The sequence below is a fragment of the Thunnus thynnus genome, chromosome 24 (assembly GCF_963924715.1).
Source record: "Thunnus thynnus chromosome 24, fThuThy2.1, whole genome shotgun sequence".
In the NCBI taxonomy this organism is placed as follows: domain Eukaryota; kingdom Metazoa; phylum Chordata; class Actinopteri; order Scombriformes; family Scombridae; genus Thunnus; species Thunnus thynnus.
Genome location: NC_089540.1, coordinates 14,296,945 through 14,309,014, shown reverse-complemented (window position 1 = coordinate 14,309,014; position 12,070 = coordinate 14,296,945). Strand labels below are relative to the sequence as shown.

Below are 12,070 nucleotides of genomic sequence, written 5' to 3'. Positions count from 1 at the left end.
TTCTACATGATATGAGAGGCGAGTAATTCTTCAGAGGTTTAAATTCATCATGTCAGAATCAACTCTCTGCTATAATTATATTCTGTTCTCACTTAACCTAATAGCATACACGTGATGCAGTGCAGAGCAGAGTGTACAGCCAGCACTGTTACTTGTATGCAAATTAGCATTGTCACAACAATATTACTGTTATATAATCCTGTCCTATTTCTGCTGTGCTCAGCAGGCCTCAGTGGGGCCAGCAGTGCCTGTCCTCCCTTTATTAGAGTTGATGGATGACAATATGATTATTTTGTAGTTTGTAATTTTGTTATATTTTTATAAAACGTACATGTTTGATATCACTCTGTTGTTCTGCAAAGCTTCTCTAGCAGCACACAACATTTTCTATTATCCTGGTTTTGGCTTTAATCACTGCTGTATGCTGACTTTACTTTCTCCTGTGCATCTAAAAATTTAAGAAATGGATAATTTTTGGTTTACTTCCCTCCACACTACATCGACAATATGAAAAAATGGACAATAAGTCCTCATTTTTGATTGATTCATTGGATATTAAAGAGGAGAAAACTTGTTATGGAGTGTGTTTTTACTAACATGCTCTGGACCACAGATCTGCATCCTCCTTACCCTCTTTGACGGTGTTATCGCTGTGGCTGTTGGAGTGGTCGGGCATGTCTCTGAGCAGAGAGTGGTGGGAATGAGAATGTTTGGCGCTCAGGCTGTCTGCGTCTGCAGCTGTGTCTGTGCTGCCCCTCCGTGTGAATTTTCCTGGTGATGCAACAGATCTAGATGTCAGCAATCAAACACACACACATGTACAGATCCAAACACACCTATAATGAGCTGATAAAGGCCAGCTGTATATTTTAAAGCAGTATGGGAGAGAGTTCTGCATACAGTATATTTGGCATTTTGAGAATAATCCTTGGAAATTTTAAGCAGTGGCCAAGCAAAGTGGATTTACACAGTAAACAGGTTCATAGAAAGAAGGCTTTAAAAAGTTGCTCTGGATAATAATAAAAAACATCTTTGTGGCAAATTTTAATCACACTTCTCTGTGAGAGCTAATACCAATGCCAATACCAATGTTAATGAACTGACCTAATTCACTAGCTGACAGCCAGATCCAGGCAGAATCCTCTGACTCACCAAATGGGAGCTTAAGGGAGAGTAAGCAGCACTGTGAACTGGTGACATGCAGTCTATTCTCATTATGAAGAGAGCTCTGCCTACCCATGATAGTGGCCTGCCAGCCCCCACGGTCCAGAGTCCGCCGATCGTCGCCCAGGCCGGAGAAGCTTCCGAAGGAGAAGGTGCTGCGGGTGGGCGAGACGTCCAGGTGGTCCTCATGGAGCAGGAAAGGAACCCCCATACGGCGCTGACGCTTCTTTCCCGTGTGATGGAAGGGGATGGAGCCCTTCCTTTCGCGGTCCTCACGTCGGTTCTTAAACTGACACAGAAGAAGAAAAAGGGCTTCTCAGTAAGAACCACGACTGACTGAATTACAAAACTGAACAAGAAATTTTGCACATTTTTTACTTGTGACCAAGCTGACAGTGCCAATAGATATTGCCTATCTTGTATTAATATGATAAAGTGTAAAAATGTCTCTGACCTTCTTGAAGATGTTCATGCCCAGGTCAGAGGAAAGATCAGGGACTGCCTGCCGACGGAGGTTGGTCAGAGACACCTTTGCAAAGGTCTCCGTGCTCAGAGATTTGCCCTCTTCATTGCATTTCAGACTCATATCCTGCAGATACACAGCAGAGGACACAGATGATGTGACAGTTAGTGCAACATGGACATCTGAAAGACAACATGAATGCATTTTGATGACAGCCTTGGCAAGAAGGGGTGTTTCAGCAGTTTGTTTTGCCATTGAAATGACAAATAGATAGCAATAGAGTGTTAATCCTGTGTGTTAACATTTATATAGTTCATTCATGAAATCCACATTATTCCTTCTTTGTCCTCTTGGTATTACCTGGGTTTTGTGGGTATTGACCAGTGAGGGCGTGGCAGCCACCATGGAGCTGCTGCGAGGACGTGGCAGAGGTGCAACCAGGGGTTCTGGGGTGCGTTCAGGCCTCTCCTCCAGGATCTGCCTCAGGCGCTGCAGGTAGTACATCAAGGCCCAGTGCACGCCCTCCTCCGTCCAGTGGGGCTGCAGGAGGCAGCGCAGAACTGCTACGTCAAAGTAGGTGGCGTAGCGTGCTCGCTGGGCGAGGGATGTTGGCAAGCCAGCAGGAGCTGATGTCCTGGAAGAAAGTGGGGAGTGTGTTTAGCACCTGATTGATTTTTGTCAAAAATCCTAACCCCCTTTTTTAAAATTTTTTAAAAAAAAATAGAGGTTAAAACAAGCTCAGCTGTAGCTCACAGCTAACCATGAATTTATTATTGCTAACTAACAAACTGCATGGCAATGTTACACTTCCTGTTTGCATCACTGAAAGAATGATGGGAACTGCAGTGTCAAACTTCCAATTATATTCATCCCAAATTAGTTTTGGTTAATTTAATGGCTCAAAAGTGAGTTTTGTTTTATTTTATTGTGTATTATCAATACATTTTAGATAGTATTGAGGCAGAGGATGTCCCATTGACATTGTTGAACCCTGACATTCTCCTCTATGCATTCATATCAGTTATCTATTTATTAAAAAAAAAAAAACAACTTCAAATTGGGTAAACATGTTCTTGTGTAAAGTATATGCGAACATGTGTAGTACCGGATACAAGACACCCGAATCTCCAACCCAACTGTCAGTGGCCGAGTTGCATAATGGAGTATGTCGGCTCCAGGTTTTGACAAGGAAGAAGAATGCATGGAATAAAAGAGATACTGCGATTTTCATACTTTTTTAAACTGTCGATCACAAGACCAACTATGTTATATAAGTGCAATGCTAAATCTGTAAAGAGTTTAAAGAATTAAAAATCAAGAATCGGAAATCAGCATGGAAGCAGAAACTGTGGAAGGGCATGGATGGAGTGAAAAGACAGAAATTGATTCAAAGCAGTGAAAAGATGCAATTAAGAGGTACTGAAAAGAAGTGAAAGTGACATCTTAGAAATGCGGCAACTGCCTGATCAATAGTTAGATAGGGGATTGTGACAAGTGGCCAAAATGCATCACTAATTGAAGCGTTTTGAGCCTTTCCAGTCCTGTAGTACAACTAGCTATTAACATGACAAAAACACTATATCACAGCCTGTTGTATTAGCATGTCATCAACTTCTGCCACATTGCTTCATTAATAATGCATCAAAGGAGGATGATAAACAAGGGCAGATCCCCCCTCCAGCATCATTGGGAGAACAGCAGGGAGAGAGGGAGCCTAAGCCTACGTGAGTCCACTATAAATAAGCTGGAATGAAGGTCAGTGGTTGGTGAGCTGCAGAGCGTGTAGAGCGCCGCACACTGAGGAGAAACATATTGATACCCTGAGAGAGGGAGAGAGACAGAGGAAGGCATTTAATCTTGGCCGTTGTAATAAATGAAGCAGGAAGAGATGGTCGATATCTACATGAATCACTTTGAGAGCGGACAGCAGAGGGAGGCTGTATCATGTTTCACTGTCTAGCCAACACACACACGCACATACTCTCCCTACTGCTGTTGTGTCAGGTTGCCACGGAGACCGAGTGACGACAGCCACCCCAGGCCCTCCGAGAGGCAGCGGCCCAGCCCCTGACTCCATGCGGTAGAAGAGATGCAGCAGCCAGCGGTTGCCATGGAAACTGCCTCAGCATCAGCAGTGGATGCCGCGCCACGGGATGAGTAAGCTGCATTAATCACAGGACCTGATAGCGGAAATTATTTTATCTGTGGTGTACGACGCAGAGGTGTGTGTAGGGGAAGATAAAAATGTAAACTCTGCACGGCTTGTGGGTTGACAGGGAAAAATGAAAAACATATGATGCACATTTGAATTAAAATTTGAATATCTTGGACTGAAATCTGCTGGTATGGACAGTCCCACCTCTTTGTGGGTCCAATGCAACAACTTGAAAACATAAAATAAATCCACTCTTACAGAAAAATCCCCTCAAGTGTCAAAACTCTCCTTGCCGTATGTCTAATTTACATTCAACGCACTTCTCTCCTCAGCCCTGCTCTCATCCTATCTTGCATTTCAGCAGTTGCACACAACGGCTTAAAATTCCCACCATCGACACATAAAGAAAGCAATTAATCTGTCTTAGTTGAGTGCATGCTGAGAAACAATAGGGATAAATCTCTCCCTCCCTGCATTACCATGTGACTGCTCAAAAATCCTCATGTTTGAGTTTTGAGTCTAGGAGGATATAACTAGCTTGGGGGAGGAGGGTTCAGGCTTATTTTGATTCTCAGTCAGTTGCTGGCTGTCAAAGAGATCAAAGGGAGAAGCACTGGAGTGATTTGTTTGGTTGTCAGAACGAGCTGAGATGAGCAGCTTGGATGGCTTATCAACTTCTCTACGCCTTCCCCACATCACTCTTATCTTCTCAGCCCACTGGTTTGGTGAATCAGGATGATGACGGACCAGCTGTGATGAACCTAAAAACATCAAAACACCCACATAGGATGCAAATGTTTTGAAGTATTTAAATGGGGACTTTCTGCAGAGTGTATTCGGTGTCATATTCCTGCTGTTTCACTGGATTCAGAGCTATTAGATGTCACAATAATGGATAATTTGTATTTACTATATTTCTTTTTTGATAACCAAAACTTTTGTTAACAATATCGGACTGTGAATGTAGTCAGTTACAATTAGCTGCCAGCTGAGCTGGTCAAACCTTTCTCATTGGTGCCAAAGTGAGCACAGACTGAGCCCAAGTCTGGCAGTGAAGGCCGAACAATGCCAGACTTGCCGTGGGCAGACCAAATCAAGCCAGGCCATGTCATGCCAGGCCAGGGACACTGCCAGCATTAGACATGTAGCACATTACTTCAGCATAATTACCCTGGTTATGTGGGCAAATGTCAGATGGGTCTGCGAATACTCGAGCAAGACAAGGCTGTGTATGTGTGTGTGTGTCTCTGTGCTGACTGAGACTGCTTAGAGCAACGCATTACACAGGGGAAGGAGGAGCTATTCCTATACGCTAGCTCTCACGAGCTAGTGGAGCGAGCTGTGCTGTGCAGTGTGTTCGACAGACGGTGCCGCAGGGCTAAATGTTTAGCCATCAACGAGATGATGGCACCAGCTCTGTGTCAGCGCGGGTCACTTATAAATCACTGCACTTCTGCACTGCTTCAACCCACAACCAGTGTCTTTGGTAAATCCTGGATATATTATTCATTATGAAAGCTTTTGTCAAAGCAGTGTTTGTGAATAAAATAATATATTACTCATTATGAATCTGCACTAATAATTAATATGAAAAACAACACCCGTTCATGTTGCAAGAGACATCATGTACATATCTCATATTGGTGATAAAAAAAGATGCTGTTGTGCTAATATGATACACTGACCAACACATTTTTTTGGTGCAGTTTATGTAAATCATGTGGAGGTTTTTTTGGTGAGACATGACATTACATTTAACATGAAGTGGCATCTCGTGACTGTGTTGTGCCTGAAAAAAAACAAGTCTTGGTCCTCTTTCATGCAAATTGGAACAGCTACAGAGAAACAGAAACCAAACTGCAAAGGTTTTATGGGTTTAAAGCCCCCATGACTTGGTAAGTATTTCTCTATAAAGTTAAATATTAATTACTAAATAAGCACCAATCAATTGACAGTGGCCAGGCAACATAGGCAAATAACTCAAATTTTTGATTCAAATGTTGCTAAACCCACCTTTTCCCAACAGCACCCTGCCCACTTAAAACCAGTGAGAAGAGCTCAGACAAAAACTGAAAAAAGACAATCTCTCAAGTGCAATTACTAAAAAAGGTTCTATCTTGGCATAAAATTATGCGTCCATGTATAACGCCTTCAGTTGCAGGAAGCCAAGTGAGAAAAATAGTTTTCAGGGCCTTTAAGAGCAACTATGTAATAATCAAGTTACTCATGCATCAGTAAAATGAACCAAGGGCAAACTGCAGCCTTGACTGATGATTACATCCTGTCATATTTAGCTGGTTTCTTATATTTTCTGTTGTCTTGAAATTCTGTTATGCTGCATTCCTAGTATTGTGCAGTGCTGCCCTTTTGCCTGTTACGTTAATGTCAATCCATTCTGTAAAAGAGATCTCTCCTCTGTTAATTCTGCTGAGTTTCTCATGTTTTTCCTTGTCAAAAACAAGGGTCTACAGATGGCTGTATGCTGTACAGATTGTAAAACTCTCAAGGACAATTTTTTGATTTCATGCTAGAAAACATGACTTGATTCATGGGGATTTGTTTTGGGTCGCCATCACCAAAATCTCTAAGCTGACAGAGCGACAGGATGTACAAACCCCAACAGACAAGCTGCTTTTGAGACAATAAAAGTTTTGTCAACGATTAGATTATAGAGAATATTCTATTACGTTAGGAAGTCTGACACCAAACCAAAGAAAAAATGCACTTATAGAAGTGAGCACACATTTAAAGGAAAGATGATGGATGAAAAGTGTCTGTGCCATGTAGGTTATTATGTTAACACTTCCCATTTGGCGTTGTCTTGTTGCATTCACACTATTTATGACACCTCCACCTCCTTCTTAATAGCAGGCCTGCATGGACATAACTCTTCCACAAAGCTCCAAAAAAAATAAATGACTTGCACACTACCAAAAGCTACCTATCTCCCTGCTTCTTGATGGTAATTTGATTAACAGTGCTCACTTTTTCTTGGAAGGGCCTTTGACTGGCGGGGGTTGCTGGGAAGGGCCACCTTTCTCAACTGAGTTACCACGACGACAGCTCTGCTCTCCAGCCGTGGGGGAGGAGGAATCTGATTGGGTGGCTTCGCAAACCACCTGGAAGCCCTGTGGGAGGCAGATGGACAGATAGATGGTTAGATAAACAGGCACAAAAAAAAAAAAAAGACAGACAGACAGTTCCGGATAATTAAAGGCTCTGAGGTTGGAGTGAGGTTTCTGTAGTGACCCTAGCTAACCACGCTAATGCTCCCGGATGGATGGTGCTAATGAATATTAGCAGCCAGCCCCTGAGGGGGAAATGCTGAAAAGGGGGAGGGGAAGCGGCCTCAGACTCTTGCCTGAACACATTCAATCAACATGGGACGTCTGTAGCAAATTCTAACAAGATCTGTGCTAAAAAACACTCACTCACCATGGGACCTGGGTTGCCGGATCCACAGGGGCTGCACTGGTTGTTCACTGGGGAGTTCCTCTTAGCTGTTGCAGACAGGAGTAGCAGATTATATATCTTAAGAACGAACAAATACAAAAAGGTTCATTCTTAAAGGGATGCAATTAACTGTAAGTGAAGATTTTTTTGTTCACCTGTCACAATGTTTCTGACAGGTTTGATGAGCGCAGTAAAGGCAGAGATGTCAGGCTGGCGGTGCTCCCACATTGGCTGCCATATTACCAAACCGCTGGCTAATCGGAAGGTCAAGTCTGACTCCTACAAAAAAGGACACATATTTCAAATTTACAGAGGATGCATTAGTGCAAATGAGTTGCATGAAGATGAAATGCTGCTTCCTCAACCATGTAATTATTATCCAATCAAAGCAAGAAACAACTTAAAAGGCTCACTAATCAACTTTTATGACTTGAAATGCAAAGATGTTATAATGTTACTGGATGCTTCAAAGAGCACTACTATTATGATATGATTGTTTACAAGATATAGTAATTTATTGCTCAGTTGGGAAACAGAACAATCCCGAGAGTATTGTAACCTGACCCTTGTATCTGTTTGTACACACAGATCAATCAGGCGTAGGGTGACTCTGAGTGTGTATTTGTTGGAGGGTTATTAATAATATATATAGATATTAATAATTCTAGAAAGAAGCTAAATAAAGCTGCTGCTAATAATTGCTAAACCTCCCCTGAGAAAGTCACTCTTTGTATGATAGAAAATACTGAAACTGCACAGTAACAATGAACGGTATTAACCCAGGAAGTATTATAGTTTTCTGTTATAATAAACCTTTATCCGATGAATAAGCGGAGCGAACAGGAACACAAACAGCTCCACGGTGGCCATACTCTTGTGGAACAGCTTGGTACGAGTGTGCTCATCTTCCTCCAGCAGGGAACCACTGTGCTGGGGCCCAGACCCCCCTAAGGCCGAGCCGGAGCAGGAGCCAGGAGCCCCCGGTGATGAGCCCTGGTTCCCGACAGGCTGGAGGAAGGCGCTGCTGCTGCTGCCGGCGGACCAGCCGTGGCCCAGGCTGGGCTCATGGTTGCACTCCTGGGCAGCGTCCAGCAGCATCCAGTGCAGGGTGTGGAGCAGCTTGGTCTCGGCCACACCCAGTTTGTCCTGGTGGCCTGTCAGAGGTCAAAGGTCAGGAGTTAATGTTGACGGCAGCTTAGTGAGGTGATGAATGGGCTCGAGAGGCAGCATGAAGCTTTAGTGTTTGTGTGGGTGGCTCCTGTTTATCACTGGAATTATAAAGAGCTGCAACTAAGGATTATTTTCATTATCGATTAATCTGTTGATTGTTCTCTCAATTAGAAAATCGTGAGCACTGTTTCCCAAAGTCCAAGATAACATCCTCAAATGTCTTCTTTTGCTCTGACCTCAAATGTCTCTAATCAGCAGTCCACAATCCAATCCAATCCAAAGATATTCAGTTTACTGTCATAGAAGACTAAAGAAATATTCATATTTGAGAAGCTAGAATCATTTTCAGATTAACTTACACTTACACTTACACAACTTTTGATTTGAATGTTTTTTCACCTCAGTTGAAGGATAACAGGGCATCTCTAAGGGTTATTATATAAAATCTATCTATCTAACCTCTTGGACTTAAAAAAAGTCCATTTGAATCATATCATATTTTGTTGTCCAATTTTGCACATTGAAAAAGATTCTTACCATGATGTAATTGTTTATCACTTGTGCCTTTAGGTATAAATTGCCACAACTATACAGCCAAATAATTTTGGTTAATCAATTGATTAGTCAATCAACAGATAATCTGTTGTTTTTTTTTTTTCAAAAAAATGTCAAATATCTAGTATTTTCTTTGTCTTATGCGATAGTAAACTTTATATTATTTTGGTTTTGGACTATTGGTTGGACAAAATAAGACTATGAAAACGTCATCTTTAGCTCAAGAAAATTCTGAGTGGCAACAATTCATCAATCAATCAAGAAAATAATCAGCAGATTAATCAGTAATGAAAATAACAGTTAGTCACAGCCGTATTGTCAATAATACTAAACCAAGGCATTTTCTGACTACCAAGGCTCTTGTCTTATTAATCTTGTCTATATATTTGCATTAAATAGTCAGTGCATGTCCTTAATTGCCTGTCTGTGCATTTAGGTTCTGACATGACCCAGAAAAAGTGATTTCATTTAAATATACATGTTAATTGTTTTGTTTTTTGCTTCCCATAATTCAGAACTGTACGGTCAGGCTGTTCCTGTAACTGAAAGAACATCAGTTTGGTGTTTTGTTGAATAAGGATAACCTGGATGAGCCTGTCAACTCAATGCCTGAAGCTCTGGTAATGTGTGTTCTGCGTGTCCTCACCCAGCTTGTTCCTGTTAGACAGCAGGATGGAGGTGCAGTGGAGTACATGAGGCAGGGCTGCCTGGACGAGCTCCCAGCGGGAGATGCTCTGGATGGCCTCTGACAGGGCCGGCGACAGCCCGTGGAGCTTATTCTCCACCAGCACCCTCTCAAAGGACTGAGGAGACAGCCAGAGAGAAGAAGAAAAGAGACATAAGCCAGGAACTAAAGCCTCTTTCTTTGACTATCTAAATGTCTCACATGGCCCAAAGCAAGGCAATGCCTGTGGGAGACACAGTGGCAGCTCTGTTTAGATCCAAAGGGATCTGGAGAAGCGTCATTATGGATATGAGTTGCCAAAGGTCTGGCTCCTGGGTAATAGGAGGAAGCATGGGGGGAAAACTAATTTGCTAAATGCAGAATGAAGAGTACACTTGATTTGCAGGTGCATTAAGGTAAAAACAGATTACTGGGATGGGAGCGATTATTTCCCCTCATCATGCACTTGCATTATCTAAATGACTTACCACACAAGATGCTTCATATTGTTTTCCCAACTTCGGACGCAGAAATGCACTGAAGATACAAAAAAACATGCTTGTATGAGATTAAAAAAATATATGAATGTGGCTTACACTATTTCTATGGAAATTTAATCTCCAGTACCACAAACAAAATATAAATTTTACACAAACAATTCCTTTTCTTTGGCCCACTTTTAATGCAAATATGCTTTACAGGTGTGACATCATACAATCTGCATCCATCTCCATTCACACCACAGTTGCAAAAACATGCAAGCCCACCTCCCTCCATTTAAACCATTCACTGACACCAGTGAAATGACACACTCAGTGACACACGATTACCGATCACGGGTTGAATTATTAGAAGGCAATACATCAATTTTGACGCCTGTTGGAATAAAAATGCGGTTGCCCTTCTCATGTGTCAGGCAGCGACTTTTGCCACGGCTGCTGTCAAACCTTGATCCTGTTTATTTTCGGCAATGATAAACACCTGTTATCAATTTCCACTGAAACACATACTAACCTGGTTTGCCTCCATAGGAAGGTCTGGATGGGGAACGGTATTCCTTTCCCGCACTCCGGCTCGTTCTCGTCCAGGCTTTTCCTCTTCACCATTTTTGCCGGACCTGCCTGCCTGCCTGCCTGCCTGCCTGCCTGTGTGCGACCACCGGGACGCGCGGCGGCTGCTGGCTCTGCCCAGGTGACCAGTGATCTTCCCTCACGACATGATTGGGTTCGTCCTGCGTAAAATGGCTGCAAGTGTCGGTCGGTCGGCGGCGATATAGAGAGAGAGAGAGAGAGAGAGGGAGAGAGAGAGAGAGGGAGAGAGAGAGAGAGAGAGAGAGAGAGAGAGAGAAGGGGAGAGAGCAGGGGGGTGGAGGGTGGGTTGGGGAGAAGGAGAAGGAGAAGGAGAGAGCGCTCTGATTTCAGCACCTCCCTCACCGGACAGCGACAGTTGATCGGCGTGCTAATTTATCGGTGGCGGAGCTTAAAGACGCAGTGTGCAGCTGGGCCAGATGTTTTTATTGTCAACCCTCTGCTTTGTGTATCATTATAGGGAATGGCACAGAAGCACTTCATATGACTTGACCATATAGAAAAAACGCAAATTGCTGCAAACACACGTCGGCTCGCATCCTGAATGGTGCATTCACAGGAAGGATAATCCCTCTATTTGAATATCAACAGGTTGTTTAATAATAACCCAGGTGGACAACGTTGTGGACGATGAACAGAGTTTGATTTGATGTATCAAACCCTTTACTTAAGTAAAAGCAGCAAAACCACACTACAAATGTATAGTATTAGAAGTAAAAGCCTTGGATTTGAAATTTTACTGAGGTAAAAGCACTATAAAGAATGTTATCAGCAAAATGTACTTAAAGTAAACGTTTTTATTGTGCAGAATGGACCCTGTCAACACGTTAAATATCCCCACCTGACATGTATAAGACATCTAAAAATACTCTGCTTGGAACAATAATGTGTGTCTGATGTGGTTTTTCCACAAAAAAGTATGCTTATCTCATTAAAATCCATAAAATGGCATCTACTCCTTCTCTCTCATTAAAAATCCAGAATCTCTGAGTATGTAAATTTTCACTGATGGACTCAAGATGTCTCCTACTTTGCTGAAAAGTTAATTTTCAGTGTATGTGCACTGGAGGCTTCAAGTTTCCACGCCACACTTGTGCAAGTTGCATACTGGACTGAAACTGGTTGTGATGTCACAAATCTTGCTAAAAAGCCTGCCCCTTAAAATCAGAGTTTCAACGAGCACAGAGAAACTTTTCGCTTCAAACAGATGAAAGTGTCAAACTCTGCACAGTGAAGCTCAAACATCCAGCTGTAGGAACTGGCAGAAAAAATATATTTTTGAGTGGTGGGGGACTTTAACTCACCATATGTAGGTTATTATTTGATTATAATGACATAATAATGCATTAACATGTAAG

General features: G+C 42.4%; 1 protein-coding gene across 1 annotated transcript in view; it reads right to left on the bottom strand.

Annotated features, from left to right (window-relative positions):
* The window catches only part of LOC137176727 (protein unc-80 homolog), a 47,441-nt gene extending 36,591 nt beyond the window's left edge, over window positions 1–10,850 (bottom strand). Inside the window, exons 1-11 of the mRNA XM_067582610.1 lie at window positions 10,639–10,850; window positions 10,113–10,161; window positions 9,607–9,763; window positions 8,049–8,389; window positions 7,391–7,514; window positions 7,218–7,282; window positions 6,768–7,036; window positions 1,988–2,261; window positions 1,619–1,753; window positions 1,237–1,453; window positions 631–771 (exon numbers count right to left, since the gene is read on the bottom strand). Of these exons, the coding sequence (XP_067438711.1) occupies window positions 631–771; window positions 1,237–1,453; window positions 1,619–1,753; window positions 1,988–2,261; window positions 6,768–7,036; window positions 7,218–7,282; window positions 7,391–7,514; window positions 8,049–8,389; window positions 9,607–9,763; window positions 10,113–10,161; window positions 10,639–10,730 (1,864 nt within the window). The 5' untranslated portion in view covers window positions 10,731–10,850. The remainder of the gene's footprint in view (window positions 1–630; window positions 772–1,236; window positions 1,454–1,618; window positions 1,754–1,987; window positions 2,262–6,767; window positions 7,037–7,217; window positions 7,283–7,390; window positions 7,515–8,048; window positions 8,390–9,606; window positions 9,764–10,112; window positions 10,162–10,638) is intronic.
* Window positions 10,851–12,070: the final 1,220 nt, after the last annotated feature.